Consider the following 20783-nt stretch of genomic DNA (forward strand, 5'->3'; position numbering starts at 1 on the left):
TTACCATTTGTTTGATTTTGAATCTTACAGAAAAAAAATAACATTTATGGCTTTATAGTATATTTTGCTTTTTCAATTAATAAATTTAAATTTGTTGCTTTATAATATACTTTGCTTTTTCAGTTATTAAATTTAAATTTGTTGCTTTATAATATACTTTGCTTTTCAGTCAATGAAGGCAATAAATTTAAATGTGTGGCTAAGTAATATATTTTTCTCATACAAAGAATAAAAGCTACAGATATGTTGCTTTATAATTTAATTTAATTATTAAATTTTTGGCTTTATAATTCATCTTACTATTTCTGTCAATGAAAGGAATGAAATTAAATTTTTGTCTTTAAATTTTACTTTTTCAGTAAATAATAGTAATATATTTAAATGTGTCATTTTCTTATACATTTTTCTTTTACAATCAATGAAAGTAATAACTTTTGACTTTTAATATGTTTTGGTGAATAAAAGCAAAAATTTTAAATATACAAAAAAATTTATATTTCTTTAAAAATTAATAAAAGCAATTAATTTTTAGTTTGTAATGTTTGTATTATATTTTGCGTTTTTAATCTATAGTGGAAATAAGTTTAAAATTTATAATAAATTTTTGAATTTTTTATTTTTTGGCTTTTCAGTCAATAAAAACAATAAATCAGAAGAGAAAGTAAAAAAGGCTAAAGAAGAGTTTGCTAAAAAATTGAGTTCTCTCCAAAGTGAACTTCGTAAAATGCAGGTCATTAAAAAAGAACATGTTCAAGCAATGAGACATCAAGCCCAGTCTGAGAGACAAATTCAACAGCTTAAGAATGAAGTTACTGAGATGAAAAAAACAAAAGTGTGTATTTTTTATTAATCTTGTTTCATCTTATAGTCAATATATTTTTTGGAACAAACCTACATAATATTTCATAACATGGGTTCTTGCTCTTATTACCATTTTTCTTTTAAATAAATTCCTTGTATTTAAGTTGAGATATTATTATCAGTGAAAATTTTGTTTTAAATGTTACAATTGTGAGTTCACATTTGTATTTGATTTTATTTTCCTCCTTCTACTTTAGAGTCAACAATCTTTTCCGAAAGAATTTTTGTTTAAAAAAATAGTTTTAAAGGCTATAAGGAATTTTGTTTTTTCATAAGCTTATAAAATCTTAATTTTTAAAGAAACTAGAGGGCTCCGCCCCCTGCTCGCTGACGCTCGCCACGTTTACGTTTTTCCCGCTTTCGATTAGCTTTCGCATTGAGTTGCGACTTTTTAGTAATGTTAGGTCTTTTCTTTTTAGGCATTACTTGCAAATAAACAAATCGAATTAAGATTTAAAACCAGATTAAACTTACGAATTAACGTTTTAGAAAACAAATAATCAGATTAATCAATATATCAATACGAAATAAGTTGAGATGTTGTAAAACTGAAGAATGAAATTCTAACTATTTTGTGATTGGTTGCATCTCTGAAAAAGAAAATTCAGACTTGTAAATCGCTTTTTTAAGCTTGCCGTTTTCAGACATGTGATTGGCTGTTGTGAACGGCGGTTATTCTTCATTATTAACTGCAAAATCGTGCTTTAAAACTAAAATAAATAAAAATTTAAAATTATGTAAAAGATTTGAATGCCCTAAATGTCTTCCCTGAAAGATTCTGAATGAATTGATTCCTTAATCTTAGATTTTCATCACGTAGTTAAAAAGTTTTTCAGGGGACAAAATTAACTGCAAAAACTTTTTTTTAGAATAGAGAGAAATGTCAGCTTGTTTTAAAGTTTAAAAATGAAGTGCATTATTTATAAGGGAAGTGTATTATTTATAAAGGATATTTTCAAATTTAAAAACATTTGAAGTCTTACACACTTGGTCTTTTTTTTTTTTTAAAAAAAAGAAAAAGATCTAAATGATGAGTGGTTTTTAGCTTTGTGGGACAAATTTTTTTTTATTTTTAGTTCTTTTAAGTATTTAAAAAAAATCTTTTAATTTTATTTGTTTTATACTTGTTTTCATTACAGAAAATTTTGAAAAGCATAGGAATGTCCAATTATTGAAATCATTTTAACATCATTTGAAGGAGTTTTAATGTTCTAATTTCAGTATTTTTTTTAAAAGTATTATTTTTAATTTTCTGTATGGGACTAACAAAAATGAACTCTTGTTTTCTATAAAACCCATTTGAAATCCTCATAAAGATTTTGGAAACAAGGCATTTGCCAAAGGCCCTGTATTTCCCCAGAAATACAGGGCAAAGGCCCTGTATTTCTGGAGCTGAATGGAGCACTGCGCCAATGATATTTAATAATGAAACAATCTTTTTAGTATTTAAACGTTTCAAGATGCTTATTTCTACGAGATCCATAAATGCAAAATCCTTCCTTTTCTAAAAGCTCCATGCTTAAAATCTCATCGTAGAAAGAATATTACAATATAAAATTTTAAAAATTAATAAATAAGCACAGAAAAATGTCGAATTATTCATTCTTAGAAATAAATGGTGGAAAAAAAATTGCAAACTTTTTCAATAAATTAATCTTGGAAACCCTGTACAGGAAGAGGATTTTTAAAAGACCCTGCTGAAACTAGTGACTTTTCTAAATCAAATAATTAATCTCATGAAGGTCTGGAATTATCATTTGTTATTTTTATACTTGTTTTATAGGTGCGTTTGATTAATAAAATGAAAGAGGACACTCACAAGCACCAACAGGTTGAACAAAGGCGAACCACAGAAATAGCTCAGCTTAAAAAGCAGAGTAGATTGAAGGAGAATAAGATTCGGAGTTTAGAAGCTGAGAAACGGTTGAAAGAAAATGTTTTGAGACGAAAACAAGAAGAAATTATTGCTCTGAAAAATTCAGCCAAACCCAAAATGTCTGATCGTGTTGCAGGGCGTGTGGGTCAAAGGAGAGAGATCAATAATAGTAAGTGTGATTTTTATTTAAAGGAAGAAAAAAAAAACAGCTAATATTTTATTTAGAAGTGTGTCAATTGTAGAACTTGATTGCCCACTTTTCAAGTTATCCAGTTCACAGTTTTCAGGTAATTCTTGTATCAAAACCATGGAAAAATTCCTTAATTTATCTGCAGAGCATGTGGTAAAATGTATGTTGTATCCAAATGCTGAACTCAATAAATTGCAAGTTTTAAAAAGCAAGAATATCTAGTACTACGATAGATTATTAGCAGTATTATTTAAAAAAAAAAGAACAAACTTCTAATTAATTAATTGAAACCTAATCCCAAAAATGAACAGTAAGTTTTTAACACAGAAAATATAAGTTGTGTTTTAAGTTCTTATTTTTACTCAAATTAGATTCTCAAATTCCCATTGTATAGACAGGGTGTCCGCGCACCTGGAAAGTCATGAATTTTAGTATTGAACAAAATTTGTCATGAAATTTATTATTAATTATTTTAACTATTTTTTAAAAGAAATCACAGAAAGTCATGAATTTAGGTCCCTGAAAAATTATATTATTACAATGGAATTACCCACTCCAATTTTTTGGTGTTCCGAATATCTGAATTTGTGAATTGTGAATATCCGAATATCTGAATTTGAACGTGTTGCAGGGCGTGTGGGTCAAAGGAGAGAGATCAATAATAGTAAGTGTGATTTTTTATTTAAAGGAAGGAAAAAAAAACAGCTAATATTTTATTTAGAAATGTGTCAATTGTGGAACTTGATTGCCCACTTTTCAAGTTATCCAGTTCACAGTTTTCAGGTAATACTTGTATCAAAACCATGGAAAAATTCCTTAATTTATCTGCAGAGCATGTGGTAAAATGTATGTTGTATCCAAATGCTGAACTCAATAAATTGCAAGTTTTAAAAAGCAAGAATATCTAGTACTACGATAGATTATTAGCAGTATTATTTAAAGAAAAAAAAGAACAAACTTCTAATTAATTAATTGAAACCTAATCCCAAAAATGAACAGCAGGGTTGCCACAGACTACTAAAATGCGACTATTTGCTACTATTTTCGGCCTTAGGCGACTATGGCGACTTTTTTTACCTGAAAAGGCTAAAAAAGCAACTATTTTCAGGAATAGGAGACTATTGGGAGACTTTTTTACTCTTAGCGAAGTTATTTTTATACTTATACTTATTGTTCGTAGACCTACTGTTACTTTGCAATTGCTGCCCAATCGCTGTTATCTTGAATTTTCGTTCTGAGCTCAATAGATCAACGAAAAGAAAATATAAATAGAAAAAAGATTCTTCATTGGTTTTTTTCAATTATTGTTTTTAATTTCAAGCGATACAATTTAATAGGGGTATTTTGTATTTAACTTTGTTATAAAAAGTTAGTTTTTTCAAATTTATTTATTGTAGGTAAGTATAATAATTTGATTGTTTTTAAACTAATAAATGTTCAGTTGTTTTTAATTATAAAAAAATTAAAACAAAGCTTACCTTTATTTAATTTGCTTTTATTTTTGAGAAACTGAAAGGAAAGTTTTAAAAAAATTTGATTGTTAAAACGAATTTTTTTTAAAAAATTAAATAAAGAGTTTAGTAATGTTTTGACACTTTTTAATAATTTAACATTAGTACTTGGAGTATTTTTTTTTCAATTTTTATTAAAATTCTTTCAATACTTGTTTGTTTTATAATTTGTTAGATAGTCAGTGTCATTTTTAAACAAAAATCTTAAGTCAATTTTATTTTCAAAAACGAAAATAATAATAAATAAGTAAAAAAATTTTTTACATTTATTAAGTACAGAATAATAGATTTATAGAATAATAGATTTCCCATAGGTAATTTCTAAACATATGCTAAATCGCGATACATCGCGATGTCTAACGGATGATGTATCACGATTTAAAATTTCTGACAGCAACCAGTCCTAATCATAGTATTTGACAATTAAACTACAATTTTAGTTTTTTGGCTACTATTTTTGATAAATTTTTGTTCCTGTTCAGGCAACTATTTTCATAGTTTTAGGCAACTATTTTCATGCTTGAGGCTACTAAAAGCAACTATTTTGGTTCATTTTTTACTGTGGCAACCCTGGAACAGTAAGTTTTTAACACAGAAAATATAAGTTGTGTTTTAAGTTCTTATTTTTATCAGCAATTGTTTTATTTTTATGTTTTATTTGTCTTCTACATATTTTTTTTTTTTATATAAATGTTCGCTAGGCAGAAATAAATCTGCTGTGCCTGCCACTCTGTTCTGCCTTACAAGTTCTGTTATTGAACGCGCGACATTACTATTCTTTAATAATATACGATTCAGGATTTTTGAAACATCCTGACTAGATTTATTTTGACCATTCTGCTTGAATTACTCAAATTAGATTCTCAAATTCCCATTGTATAGACAGGGTGTCCGCGCACCTGGAAAGTCATGAATTTTAGTATTGAACAAAATTTGTCATGAAATTTATTATTAATTATTTTAACTATTTTTTAAAAGAAATCACAGAAAGTCATGAATTTAGGTCCCTGAAAAATTATATTATTACAATGGAATTACCCACTCCAATTTTTTGGTGTTCCGAATATCTGAATTTGTAACAAAATCTCCAATCACAGTCATATTTTATTACAATATAAAATGTTTTTATCATGTTCTTTAAAAATTTTGGTGTTCTTTCAAAAAATGAAAGAAAAACCTTTCTGGAGCAAATTATCTTTTAAACTTCTGTGATTACAGAATTATTATAATTATTTATTTATTTTTTTATTTTATAAATTTAAAATTCTAGCTGAAGCAAGCCTGTAATTGGCGATTTTTTTTAAATTTGAAAATGAGAGCAGAAAAATCAGGATTATTTCTTTTTTTTCGGAGGAACTAAAAAGAGTATCTTTAGAATGTAATTCTGCAGAAAAAAATAAATAATTATTTGCTTTTGTATTTTTTCCCCAGCTATTTTATTGCTTAAACTCTTTCTTTATTCTTTTTTTTTTAAATTTAAAATCTATAAACATAAAGATGCAGAGTGTAATAGTTTTGTTTGTACCTATCATTTCAATTAATGTCATTATAATGCTTTTTTAAATTTATTGTTGTGTTTTTGTTGAAGAAAATAGTAACTTCATTAAGTCATGAAAAATTCTTGGAAAGTCATGAATTTGAAAATCTAAAATGTAGCAGATACCCTGCACATACTGGTCGTCCAACAACTACTGATGACGACAAAATAAAGGCGTTAATCGCAGCTAACCGGCTTATGACAACTCGAGAGATAGTAGAGAAGCTCGACATATCGAATTCAACCTTTTACTTGCATTTACAACAGCTTGGTTACGTAAACAAACTGGATGTTTGGGTTCCTCACAAATTAAAGGAAATCCACCTCACCAAACGCATTAACATGTGCAAATCTTTGCTGAATCGTAACAAAAACGACCCATTTCTAAAAAATGGATTGTTTATGATAACGTAGTCCGAAAACGATCATGGACCAAGCAAGATGAACCCCCACCATCGACATCTAAAGCCAATATAACCAAAATAAGATTATGCTTTCTGTGTGGTGGGATTGCAAGGGTATAGTCTACTTTGAGCTGCTTCCAAGGAATCAATATATTGATTCAAATGTCTGCTGTCGTCAACTATTGAAATTGAACGAAGAAATCAAGAAAAAACGACCTGAACTGGCCAATTGCAAAAGAGTTATGTTTCATCATGATAACGCCAGCCCCACCACACATTTTTGATAACCCGTCAAAAATTAATTTATGTGTATAAATATATATATATATATATATATATATATATATATATATATATATATATATATATATATATATATATATATATATATATATATATATATATATATATATATATATATATATAATTGAGCAATTTTAGTTAGGAGTATTATTTATAATAGCAGTAGTAATTTTTATTAAATTATAACCATATAAGTCAGCACTATTTGTAAAAAAATTTTTTAATTAGATTTAAGCAAAATTTTTATGTACAGTTTTTAAGATAAAAATTTATAGTTAATTTTTTTTCTTTTTTTCGTGCTATAAAAAGTTTTTTTTTAGAAATAGTGGTTGTGTGATTTGTTACATATATGTGTGTGATACTCTTAAGAGATAAAAAAAATTTTGTTGCTATATTTATAATTATTAGTTTCCAATTTTGTTTTAAAGAATGCATTTATTCAAATATCTTATTTATTAGAAGATCAAATTTCTATTTATTATGTTATAAGCATAGTAAAAGAGTTAGATTCTTTATTTTAATATAATGGCATTTTAAGTTTATTTATTTATTTCTTTGCTTTAATGATTTTTCTTACATATTTTAGCATTTATTATTCCAAAAAGACTCCGTGAATCTCCGAAAGTTGCAAAATCACGTTGGCAAAGCCTTGAGAAAAGCGTAAGTTCTAATATTGTACCTATTTTTTTTTTTTTTACGTTATTGTTTTCTCAGCATGTATTATAAACTTAATTCAAGTTACGTGAGTATCTCAAAATTGTTTTTTAATTTGATAACAAAAATTCTTAGTAATCTTTTATTTTGGTTTTGGGTCAAATTATTCAAAATGCAAAATGTTAGATTATTTAATCATTTATCAAGTTGAAGTAAGCTATAATGAAAATGTTGTGTTAAATGCTGCGATTAATTTTTTTTCCAATTTTCTGAAATATTCCAATAACTATCACACATTCTCTATTTTGAATAAAAGTAAAAGAGTCAGGAACGAAACTCCTAAATATAATGTCTAGAATACCACTTTTAAGTTTTTAATAATACTTACTGATAGACATGAAAATTTAAAATTTCAGTTTGTAGCCAGTGGCTGTATATTCGAATAATTTAGTAGTCACTTTTTTCTAAAACCTAATAATTTGGTGATTATCTATAGGTCCTTTTTGCAATCTTTTTTTTTTGTTGTTGCTTGGATTAAATTATATGCCTAAAAAAATACACGTTAGAAATATTCTATGGCAAGTCAATTCAACTATAAACTGCTTTTTTCTGTGTTGATGTACTTTTATCGTTAAACTACTTTTAAAAAAGAATAAATAATATGTAAGCAATGGGAAAAAGTGAACAGTTGCTTATTTAAATAAAGTCGCTAGTTTTATTGTTGACTCGCCATTTGGTGAGTGATTATTTTCAGGTCTACTTAGTGAATAGTCATGAAACACATAATCGTATTAAGCTATTTGAAACATTTCAGGTAGTATAAAATATTTATAATAATTAAAGATTAATAAGGGTTTGCTGACCCCTTACTTATTCCTTTATCCATGCTAATGTGAAATGTTTGTATGAAAAAGAACACAACAATTTTCTAACCTTCTTTTGGGTTAAAGAAGTCTTTAGCCTACAATTCATCCTTTCCATTTATCTTTATCAGGAATTCTACCTTATGTAAAGCTATATTATTTTTAAGCTTTTATAATTTTAAAATTGTACTCATAAAATTTTTTAAAAAGGAAAAATAAAAAAAAGGGTTTGAGTGGTATTGAAACAGACTCCAATTGATATTTTAGAATTAGATAAAATTAAAATATCTATAATTGTATAAAAAAAATATTTCTATTTTTAATGACTCATATCTGTTTTTTTAATTATCATTTTTAGATCAACCAGCTAGTTATCAATCGACAAAGCATAAATAATATGGAGAGAGATATGGAGCGATATCTAAAAGTAAATATTTTAATTTTATCATTATATAAATGAGTATAAAATTATGTGTATGTAAGGATTGAAATTTGAGTCACCAAGTAGGTGCTTAACTTATTCCTTTTCATTTATATATTAAGTAGTAAATTAGTAATAAAGTTATTATTACTATTTAGTACTTTTCAGTTGAAAGTAAGTTTTTAAAAGTTTAAGGGGAAATAAGTGAAAGAAAGAAAAAACTTACTATCGTTTTCCAATGATACCTGCAGCCATTAGTGATAGAAATTAATTTATTACAATTACAGCTAAAATTCTGAAATAAAATCTAGAAGAATCAAATTTGCCAATTTAAGACTTCTTTAGAACAGCTCTTGTTAGGCTGGCTTTAAATCTTATAGTTTTTCATTAGATGCTTAACAAATAACAAAAGCATTAGAAAATCTTAAGTTTTATAGTTTTGTAAAAATTTAATAAATGTACAAGTTATAATTCTGTCTCCTCCAGTTCTCTAGTCTTTACTGATATTTTATTGTTTAATAAAGGCACAGTTCTGACTAGTTTTATTGAGAAATTCTAGATCTGACTAATATATATTATTTTTATTGTGTTAAAAGTGTCTAAAAAATCATCCATTAAATAAATGTACACACATTTTGATAAGTTTTATTTTTTTCTACTATCTAAATTTTATTACCTTTAAAAAGTCCCATTTTGGTTAAAATATTATGTTTTACTATATTTTATTCTTATTTTTTATTCAATTATTCCTATTATCTTCTTTGTGTAAAACAAAGTATTGGTTTGTTTGTGTTTTTGTAGGAACGGGAACATTTAATTCGTAAATTAGAACAGTTTAAGCAGAAAAGAAGTGATGCCATTTTGAAAAAACAGGTACAATTTCTCTTTTGTTTTTTAAAGTGTCTCCATTTTTATGTACTGTAATTTTTCATATATCTTCCACAAACTCGAGCTTCAGAACTATGATACACAATCTTCATCGACGATTAAGTTAGAAAATATTATTTTATAAAATAAGAATAAAGTATATAAAATGAGATGAAATGATAAAAGCAGGTACAAAATGTCCTTTTTTTTAAAACGCTATATTAGACTGCTTTTTTATTTATTTTTTATTCATCTATTTATTTATATCAATCTAACCTTTTTTTTTTCTTTACTTCTAAACCACTCTTTACTTAGTTTTTATGGGAATTTAAAATAACACATTGCTATTTGTGTTCTCAATGAATCAAACATTACAGTTTATATTCCTACAATTATGTATCTCACTTCTATGAGATTTAATAGTTCATTTTCAGGTGATTTAAGAATCATTATTATTACTCATTATGAAGAATCCTAATAGAGGTTGAAGAAAATTAAGAATGTATTTCTGGAGTACTGTTAGATATTTAGGGATCGATTGTACTTTTCTTTACTTTGTATGCACTCTTATTTTCGTGTATTTCTTTTTGGTACTATTTTTTTAAATTTTATGTAAAAATTTTTTTTTTACCTTCAGGTATCAGGGTATCCGCGATACTGGATATCCGCGCACCTGGAAAGTCATGAACTTCAGTATTGAACAAAATTTGTCATGAAATGTCATGATTTTAACTATTTAAAAAAAAAAAAAAAATCATGGAATTAGATTGCTGAAAAATTTAATTTTTAAAATGGAATCCCCCCTCCCATTTCATCTTGTTCCGAATATCTGAATTCATAACAAAATCATCACAGTCATGTTTTATTAGAATATAAAATGTTTTTATCATGTTCTTTAAAAATTATGGTGTTCTTTCAAAAATGAAAGTTAAACATAATTTCTGGAGCGAATTATCTTTTAAACTTCTGTGATTTAAGAATTTTTATTATTTATTTATTATTATTTTATTAATTTAAAATTCTAGCTGAGGCATTGGGGAATTTTTTTTTAATTCCGAAATGAAAGCAGAAAAATCTGGAGTATTTCTTTCCTTTCTGATGAACAAGAAAAGTATCTTTAGAATAAAATTCTGCTGAAAAAGGAGAAATTTTTTTTATATGCTTTTGTATTTTTTTCAGCTATTTCATTGTTTCAACTCTTTCTTTACTCTGTTTTTTAAATTTAATATCTATAAATATGAAGATGCATAGTATATCAGTTTTAGGTATACCTATTATTTAAATTAATGCTTTTCTATAATGCGTTTTAAAATTTATTGTTGTGTTTTTGTCGGAGAAAATAGTAACTTTATAATAGTCATGAAAAATTCTTGGAATTAGTCATGGAAAATCATGAAAAGTCATGAATTTGAAAATCTAAAATGTAGCAGATACCCTGTACCTTTTTATTACAATTTAATAAAAATGTAATTTTAATCTTGTTCCATATTTGCTCAATTAAATTTCATTTGTTTAGAAACCAGAAATTATTCAAGATTATGAAGATCATATTGAAACTTTAAAAGCTAATATTGATTACTGTCAAGCAAACATAACGGAGTGCCAAACAAATATTGTTCAAATGGAACAAGCCGAAGTAAGTTTTCATACTATCATAATTTTAATATCTTGTTAATAATTTTTTAAATAATAGGATTCAGTTATTTTTACCTTTTCTTTATTAGAAATTTTGTTATTATAAGGTTTGTTTTAACAGGTTATCAGGAAATTTTTTTTATTGTCTTCAGCGAATTTCATTGTTTTACACTTAATGACATTTTTATATTTAACTATAATTTCATGCTTAATTTTTTAAAATATATATTTTTATTTAAACTATAAATTTTTTATTTATAAATACTAAGAACTTAACATTTAAAGCAGTACACAGTAGTTCTAATTTTTAGCAATCTAGTATATAATGGGTTATTAAAAAAATTATGTGAAGTGTTCCAAATGGTTGCTCGCAAATTATTTCTTTTACTTTTTAACAAAAAATCTTTTTTTATTTTAACATTATATTTTATTTAGTTGTCATTGTTTTATTGAATTTTTTTAGGATGATATAGACCTACAGGATGTTGAGAACTTTGTTTCGAAACTTGGTGAACAGGAGTCTAAGTATTTATTAGCAAAACTTGTGAATATGGCAATCAACCAGGTATTAACTAATCACTCACTATTCTCGTCATAAACATTTTCAAATGTATTTATTTACTTTTGTTTTTTATTTTTTTAATGTAAAAATTTAGCAAAAGAACCTTTACATGTTAAGCCAAAGCAACTATGTTTTATACATTTTAATAATAAATGTCATAGTTTGTGTAAGATTTTAAATCAACATTGCAATTAAGTGGTAATTTTTTTTCTAATAATTTGTAAAATGACCATTATTTCTTTAAGGTTTTATGAACATGTTTATATCTTTTTTATAAATTTAATTCATTGCAAAAACAGTGGCTTTAAAAAAATTATCTTGATTAACTATCATTCAAATGTAAATTTTTGTTTGTGACTGTTAATGCTATCAGAACCGCAAGATATTAAGTACGTTGTCTTTTATCCTCTGTTTTCTATTTAAAAGAATCTTACCAAAATTGGGGAAAGTGCTGAAATATATGTTTGAAATCTGTTATTCCTCTATACCATAGTAGTGTTAAAATTGTAAAAAAATAAAATAAAATAAATAAATATTAAAATTTTAGTTGTAGTTTATTAATACTAAATGGTAAATTATATATGCTTCCAAATTAATTGAAATCTTTTTAATATATCATCACTCTACTTATACATTGTAGCATATTAAATACGCCGAAAATTGCAGATAGGATGCAAAGGTGAAGTTATGATGAATGAAATTTCCCGCAACAGGAAAAAAAAATTAGCTCCATAGAATTTATTTGGTTTATGCAAAATTAAACTACCTTTGAAAAGGGAAGAAAAAAATTTTTTTTTTCTACTCTTATGTATGAACAAAACTTCAAATATAACTCATTTCTTGATTTGTTTTAAGATGGAATGTCTTTAAATGTGCATATTAGTTAGTGGGATAAAGAGGTAGAAAATTTATTATCTTCTCAATATCACAGATCATTTCTATCTTTTTTTAAAATACATTTCCCCCTTTTTTCTACATTTTAATTTTAAAAAAATATTAATTTTAAAAACATTGTTTAAATTGCAAATTAATTTTATTTCACATGAAATTTGTTATTTAGAAAATTTTAGAAAGTTTTAAACTAACTTTTAGTAAAAATAACATCTTTTGATAAAATTAAAATATTCACTCTTCATGTGGATCTTTAAATTAGTTATAATGTAATTAATTAACACCTGCTTTTGATGAAGACGGATGCAGAAATATAAAAGTCCTGAGGACCCATAGTTTTCAAAAATTTAGCAGAATCATTGTTCAGATAATATAGCCTGTAGGTATAAATGAAAAATAAATTCTTGTAATGTACTTTCAAAACATTACATTATTTTTATGTTTACATTAATGAACATTAATTTTATGACTGAATTTGCTGTTAAAAAGATACAATCATTTCAGACTACTCAAGTGTTCCAAAAAGAAAATTCCATCAAAGAGCTTGAAGTTAAATTAAATCAATCTACTAACAGTAATAATATTTACCTTATGTTTCTGGAGCGTCTTGTTGAAGATGGAAACACAGAGGTACTGGATTTTGCCACTTCAAATTATCTTGATGAAGGTAATGTTACTTATTTAATTATTTTATTTTTGTTTAGTTGTATGTTGCAAATTTTTTATAGCTTATTAAAATTTATGACTGACAAAAGAAATTGTTTTTTTTTGTTTTGTTCTGTAAATTTGTTTTCCAAGAACAAATATTACATTTTAACTACTTAGCAACTTGTCAATTACAAAAGATGTTCAAAACTAAAATGTGTTCCTTGCTTAAAATAACTAAAAACTTTCTTTGTTTTGTGAAAATGAACTATTTTTAAATAATTTTAATTTTATTGAATTTTTCAACTTGATAAGGAAATTAAATTATTATCTTTTTATTTTTGTTCATTTTTTCTTTTACTGTTATAAGATAAGCCATAAAAATGGAACTACGTGCTTGACTATTGTTGGTTGATGATAATGATAAAAATTTTACTGAAGCCTCATGTTTAGCATTTTCAAAAGCTAAATCATTTTTATATAAAAATTTTTAACAAATTAACACTTCTCAAAATAACTCTGCCAAAACAACTGCGCTGAATTTAATATTATTCTAAATATAGTATTTAATCTATCATTATTTTAATGTATTAATTATATATTTAATTTTCTTAAAATTGTTTAGCGCCACGCAGTCAATCTAGTACACGCTCCTCCTCTCCCGTTGATAGGTAAGTATTTCTTGCTTTTTATTAAGAATTACTTCTAATTTTGTCTTTTGCATTTTTTTTCTCACTGGAAAACTATAAACTATAATTTCATTTATATTCAATTCTTAATTTTTATCATTACATAAAATAATACATAAACATAGTTTTTCTATTTAGAATCAAAGACTGAATTATTGCTGAATTATTTAAAGGGGTATCCCACTTTTTAAATATATCAAGTTTATATATATATATATATATATATATATATATATATATATATATATATATATATATATATATATATATATATATATATATATATATATATATATATATATATATATATATATATATATATGTGTGTGTGTGTGTGTGTGGTTGCATAAAAATTGGGATCTTAGTACTGAAAACAAAACACATCTTTATTTTAGCAGAGCTCAAAATGTTGAATACCTTTTTATTTTTTAGTTCTTTGTGTAAAAGTTCTGTCTAATTTCTTTTTGAAAAAAAGTATAAAAAAGAATTATGTTAAACACAATTTAGTTTTTCTTTTCCTTAAAAAACTTTTAAATTTCTATATAGTTAGCAGTTATAATGTTCTTGTATAATTCATGTATTTAATTTTTAAAAATATACACAGATAAGAGAAATAAAGGATCTAAAATGTAATTTGTTTGAGGTAACATTTTTAATATTGTATATAGCTTTCAGTATTGCTCAGTTTATTTTGCTGCTATTTAAAAATAAAAAGGGAAAAACATAATGCTCAGAATTGAATTGCCTTGAGTACCTTTTTATTTGTTTATATGTATTTTTAAAAAACTTTTGCAGTTCATAGAAGTTCCATACATTGCCATTTTTACAGCACTTTGAATTTTAAAAAAAATAGCTTACATTATTTTGCAATTTTATATTAACTGGTAAAAACTAAACCATTTATAGGTTATTTTTTAAAAAACAAAACACTTAAAACATGTAACATTTTAAGGTTTATCATGTTATAGAAAGGTTTTTCTTCCACCTCATTTTAATTGCTTTACAGTATTTTATTAAGATTTATAAAGGTGAAAAACTAGTTTTTGTTATTTTATTGATATATATATATATATTTATTTTTTAATTCAAAATAAAGTGTTTAAAATTACCAAGAAAGAAAATCATATTAAAAAAATTGCAAAATGAATTGAACTAATCGAAAATAATTTTAATGCTGAAAGCCCTTAAGAGAATGGTATTATATTTTGAATGCATTGCTTGCAAAATTTTTTTCTTTCCCTTTAACAAATCTAATTTTAATTTTGGTGTAACTTCTTCTCCAGCAGTGTTTCAGAAGCTCAGCCAGTGTCTGATTCTTCAAAAACTAAAGTAAGTTTTCTTTAAATGGTTAATACTTTTTTTTTTTGAAAAAAATTCATTTGATTTTATTACTATTAAATGCTATGCTTTTTTGTTCTCTCAGACTTCATCTGCCTTAAAGCAAATTTTATTCACTATACAACTAAGTCTTATTAGTTATTAATGTTATTTCAGATTACACATAAGATGCCTCATAAACTGAAAATTTCTATATCTTTATGCTGTTTACTTTAATATGTTTCCACCTTCCTAAGTGATATGGTTTTGAGTAAGAACCAAACAAATTACAACCATATCAATAAGCATGACTGGTTTCAGAATACTATGATATATATTTTAGATCTGTAGAAAAGAAATTTATTCCTATAAATTATTTTTTTTTCTCTTGTGTAATTGTGGCATACAGATTTTTCCTTACCTGCTTAAAGTAACAAATTTTGTTAAATGGGTATTGTTAGAGTTTTATTCTTTTCCATTCCAACACTATGTGTTGATTATTACATCAATTTTCTATAGAAGGTTTTAAAAATTAATTACTTTGAAGGCTGTCTTTAATATTGAGCTGTTAACACAAGCTTAACAATCTTAATAAACCTTGAAGACTTTTCCTATTAGATGTTGTTTTAAGCACAGTTTGAGTAACCTATTTTTTTTACATGATGGCTACACCTATGCATTTTGCGGAAACTTTCCGCTTCTTTGCCCAAATTACTTGAAATGATCATGGTAGGGGTTCTCATTTATAACAAAATAAAGTTAAATTCATTATGTAATCAGTCGTTTCGTATTAAAATAAAATGACAAAATGGAAGGCTCATAGACATTTCATGATTTAATATTTTAATACTTAATTACTGTAAATTTACAATAGATTTGAACTTCATGAAATCTTCTGTACTTTATGTGATTTTTTTTTCCTGCAATTTTAAAAATTGGGATTGGCAGGTATGATGTATAAAGTTCAGGTACACAAGCATCGGTGCATCTGAACCTACAATCGAATTTCGGTGATATTCTGTGTTAGAAGAATTGAGTTGGTTACTGGAAGTATCTAGCAAATTAAAAATGATTTTTATGTTTTTCTGTATAACATTCAGTGAAGGTTTATAATGTTTATCTTATTCTTTTATTAGTTGGCTTCTATTTCAGTTTTAATATGGTGTCATTTCAATACAGCCTTTTTACTCTAAATTAAATTTTCCCAGAAACGTCCCAGGAAGACAGGTCTGCCTTCTGAGTTTATGAGTTTGAGCTTAGATCAGCAACAGCTAACAACACCTGCTGGTTCTTGTCCATCTGTGAATGATCCTCCTGAAAAACCAACATCTTCAAGGTTAGCTTGGTCATTGCATGGAGCTCAACTTCAACAAGAATTAGATTTGGATAAAACTCTAACTAGCTCTTCCAATCACTTGGACCAGCGTGGAATAGTTAGAGTAACCAGTGCTCCAACCTCTCTTCAGTAAGAAATTTCTTTTAAAGTGAATTCATTTTAGTAAAGAATTTAGATATAAGTAAAGTGACCATTTTGAAGCATGAACTAGCGCATTTTGCAAAATAAGAAGCAAAACAGCTTTATAAATTTGGATCTAGTTATCGGGTTTCAATGTCATTACATGCACTAACTCAATATTTTTTAAGTTAGGAAATTGGAACAAAAAGGCTCTTTTGCTTTATCAAAGGTGACCCTCTTCTGCGTTTCCACGGAATTCCACTTTTTTTTTACTCGTTTTTAATTATAAATTAATTATTCTCAAGTGTCAAATATTTGGTATGTTAAATTGGAAAAGCATTCACAAATTGTATAAAGTGATTGAATTGTCTTATTTAGGCATTCTACTTAATTAGTTTCAGTTTTTTTTAAGGGGGCGCTTGAAAAAATAGGAAAAAATTAAAATTAATCATTTAAGTTCTTCTTTAATGACATTTTATAAGGGTGAATTATGGCCATATACATTCTTACTATTTATAGAATGTGAGTTCCTTCTGGTTGATGGAGTTAAATTGTTTTTAAAATTATGATTTGAGCTCTATTTGCATTTTTTATACAATTAAAAATCCAATGATCTCCAGTTTTATTATATAAACCTCTTATAAGATCAATTTTAACATATGCTTGTGAAACCTGGACCATATCTTGTACAGATGAAGCTATGTTGGGTACCTTTGAGAGAAAGGTCTTGTGAAGTATTTTTGGAGGAATTAAAAAAAAAAAAAAGTGGTTTGTGGGTTAGAAGATCAAATCTAGAGCTTTATCACTCATATAATGAACCTGACATTATTAACTTTGTAAAACGACAAAGAATAAAATGAGCAGGCCACATTATCAGAATGAACGAAGACCATACCACAAAAAGAGTTTTCAATGCCAGACCAGTTGGCACACGAAAAAGAGGCAGGTCGAATTTGAGATGGATAGATGGCCTAGAGAAGGACCTTTTGGTCTTAAAACATAAAAATTGGAAAACACTAGCAAAAAAAAAAGTTAGCCTGAAAAAAACTTCTTGAGAAGGCCAAGGCCCACCCTGGGCTGTCGAGCCATTTTGATATTGAAAAATCCAATGACCCCAGAATTTTTAAGAACACTGAACTGAGGGATCATTCTCAAATTATCATTTTCTTAATGTTTTGCAAAATGGACTGCCAATTTTCCCTAGGTTTTTTAAATTTTTTCTTCTTTTAATATTATAAGGACACATGAAAATCTCGCACATTTAATTAGCTAATCTTTTGACACGGTGATACCACTACTTTTTCGATAGACTTTTTCACAGTTATTGTTCCTGATTTCTTCATAGTTTTTAAAATCCTGCTATATTTATTCCATACCATATCATTACAATTTTAAAAAATTCTAATTACACACTTGATTGTTTTGTATTTTACACAATTATTCAATAGATCTTTCAGAATTTATTGTCACTGATTTTATATGATTTTAAAATCCTGATGTTTTTACTAGGATATCATTTATTAAAACACAAAAATTTTTAAACTTGCATTTGATTAATCTCTTTCTGGCATGTCCAATTTGTTTAATTTCATCATGAATATGGATATCATAAATCTCTTTTTAGCAGCAGATTTCACTTATTTTGGAATTAAGTTTTTTTTTTAATGCGATGATGACTTGCAAAATGCGAAAATGGAGGAACATGTAATTTTGTTTTTCTTTGAAATTCAGTAATGTTACCCTTAATATTAGAATGTATATTATTTTCTGAAATTGCTAAGCATAACTTTTATTGGTTAAATCTCCCTTTGAAATTTATAAATAATACTTTTGTGTTACAAAATAGGTAATGAAATTTATTTGAAAGTGAAACTATTTAACCATAAAGTTTCTAAATAATTTCAGATAATTTCTTTTTCCAGCAATCACATATCTGATTAGATTTTCGAAGGATATGTCACTTTTCCTTCATTGAAAAGAGATTCAATGTGATTTATATTTATTGTGTGGTAACATCCTAAAAATAAAATGACTAAATTTCAGTCATTATATTGAGCTAAAAAGGTTCAAGGCGTGCATTCTAACCAACAGTAAAATAACATTGTATATAAACATAAAAAATTATTTAAGCATAGAATTAGGGATAAAACAGTTTTATAATTCAATTGTGATCAAAATGTTTTTGTTTTCTTAAATAGTTCTATGGATATAATGAATTACTCAAAAGCTGAAGCTATTGTTAATTGGCCCTAATTTTAGATCATTCTCCTTTCTAAAATTTTAAGGCCATACTTTCCAAATTTCATTTACCCCATGTATTTGAGGGTTCAAATCCGCATAAATATATATATATATATATATATATATATATATATATATATATATATATATATCTTTATTCAGCATGCTTAGTCATGAAGGTGAGTCATGTTCAGCTAAGCATATTTTCATTTTATTTTCCTTTCCAGTTTACAGAGGGTTTATCATTAATGGTATTTCTAAGAAGCTTCCCCGTTGGAAGTATCATTGCTTTTTGATAACAATTCATAAATTACATAGTAGATATTCAAATATGCATTGCAGTGATAAATCTAACCAGGACTGCTCCTCCCAATTTATTTTTTCTTTTAGTGATTTTCTGGTACTTGCACATTCATAACATAAAATATATGTGTAATTAACCAATTTATGCATTTACATAGTGGTTAGAAATATGATTCAAATGTGCATTATTTTTTAAACCTGCTTTAAAAAATAGTTTCCTTCTTTAATACTTCTGTCCTGTCTTTAGCTAAACTCCACCCTCCTCCTTTGCCATCTATTAATCATATTCTAATAAAACATTTTCCTTCCTGTTGTGTTCAGATGTGTAAAAGAGGGGAATTGTTTTCATTAATGTTATAAACTCAAAAGAAAATTCATGCACCTCACAAAATATAAAAACTTAAGCATAACATTTTAATGTTTTCGAATCAATATGAAGAGGAATTTTAAAAAAGTTGGACAACAGTAATTGTAGCTAATCAAAATTACAGGGGATTAAATTCAGGAAGGAACATGCAGTAGAACTTCTATCGATCTTTTTTAAGGATCATTACGAACGATAAAGTAAAATAATGAATACGGGTCAACATAAATTAATAACTTAAAAGATATAAAAAATAATAATTAGGTAATGAACTCACAAATTAATGCATAAAGTTAAAAAAATTAATTAAAAAAATTACATTTATGTTGCAAAAATGTTTACAAAGCAAAGGCAAATTAATTACATTTTGTAACTAAATCTTATTTTGCACTATAAGTCCTTTATAACGACAATTCATCTTAGCAAACTGTATCATTATAATGAGCTTGTGATTATAATAAATATAAAAGATGCATTTACCTCTTTCTCTTCTATTTTAAACAATTTTGGTATAAATTATAGAATCGAGTGCTTTTGTTCACAGATTGTAGACTGAACTGGGAGTTTTCATTACATATAATGTCATCAATATCGCTGAATATTTATTTCGATAATAAGCTATCAAGAAGAGAAATAAGGGGGCAATTATAAATATATGGTCAACAAAAGACAAATTCTTTTGAAACGTGCAACAGGATTCTTAAAAGTAAGAGAAAATTTTTTTCTTTTGGAAGGAGAAAAATAACTTAGGTGGTGGTCACTATAAAGATAAAAGTGAAGTAGTATCAGTTTTTACCATTTCTGTATTGATATTAGAAATTAATAAAAGTTTCTTTATTTTGACCTTTGTACTATGATATTGCTCACTTAAATAGAAGAAAAACATATTTCCCCCGGAATTTTTTTTTTTTACAATGAATGAAACTAGTAATTTCTGCTCATTATAAACATACAATTTCTGTATTTATAATACTAATATTTTGGCCGGGAACTGGAAACAGCTAACTTCTCCTAATATGCTGTAGTCATTATATTGAGTTGTTACTGTTGTAAATAACAATATAGTGTATTGCTTACTCTCAGGCATTATGCACTTATATATTTTTTTCCGGCTGTTCCCTACATATAGGTAAAAAATCACTGTAATGCTTAACCTGTTTAAAATTGCCATATTCCTAGATTTTTCTTTTTCA

General features: G+C 26.0%; 1 protein-coding gene across 3 annotated transcripts in view; it reads left to right on the forward strand.

Annotated features, from left to right (window-relative positions):
* Positions 1-20783, forward strand: part of Klp31E (kinesin-like protein 31E) — a 77610-nt gene that overhangs the window by 34971 nt on the left and 21856 nt on the right. For 2 of the 3 annotated variants that reach the window (XM_016075031.4, XM_016075033.4), the window contains exons 17-27: positions 633-832; positions 2645-2906; positions 7269-7342; positions 8558-8626; positions 9422-9493; positions 11004-11123; positions 11586-11687; positions 13080-13242; positions 13846-13891; positions 15193-15238; positions 16435-16691. In XM_016075031.4, coding sequence (XP_015930517.1) covers positions 633-832; positions 2645-2906; positions 7269-7342; positions 8558-8626; positions 9422-9493; positions 11004-11123; positions 11586-11687; positions 13080-13242; positions 13846-13891; positions 15193-15238; positions 16435-16691 — 1411 coding nt within the window. The remainder of the gene's footprint in view (positions 1-632; positions 833-2644; positions 2907-7268; positions 7343-8557; positions 8627-9421; positions 9494-11003; positions 11124-11585; positions 11688-13079; positions 13243-13845; positions 13892-15192; positions 15239-16434; positions 16692-20783) is intronic. The other variant, XM_016075032.4, reaches the window with a different exon arrangement.

The sequence above is a fragment of the Parasteatoda tepidariorum genome, chromosome 1 (genome assembly GCF_982258835.1).
Source record: "Parasteatoda tepidariorum strain Cologne lab strain chromosome 1, Ptep-v5.0, whole genome shotgun sequence".
Classification (NCBI taxonomy): domain Eukaryota; kingdom Metazoa; phylum Arthropoda; class Arachnida; order Araneae; family Theridiidae; genus Parasteatoda; species Parasteatoda tepidariorum.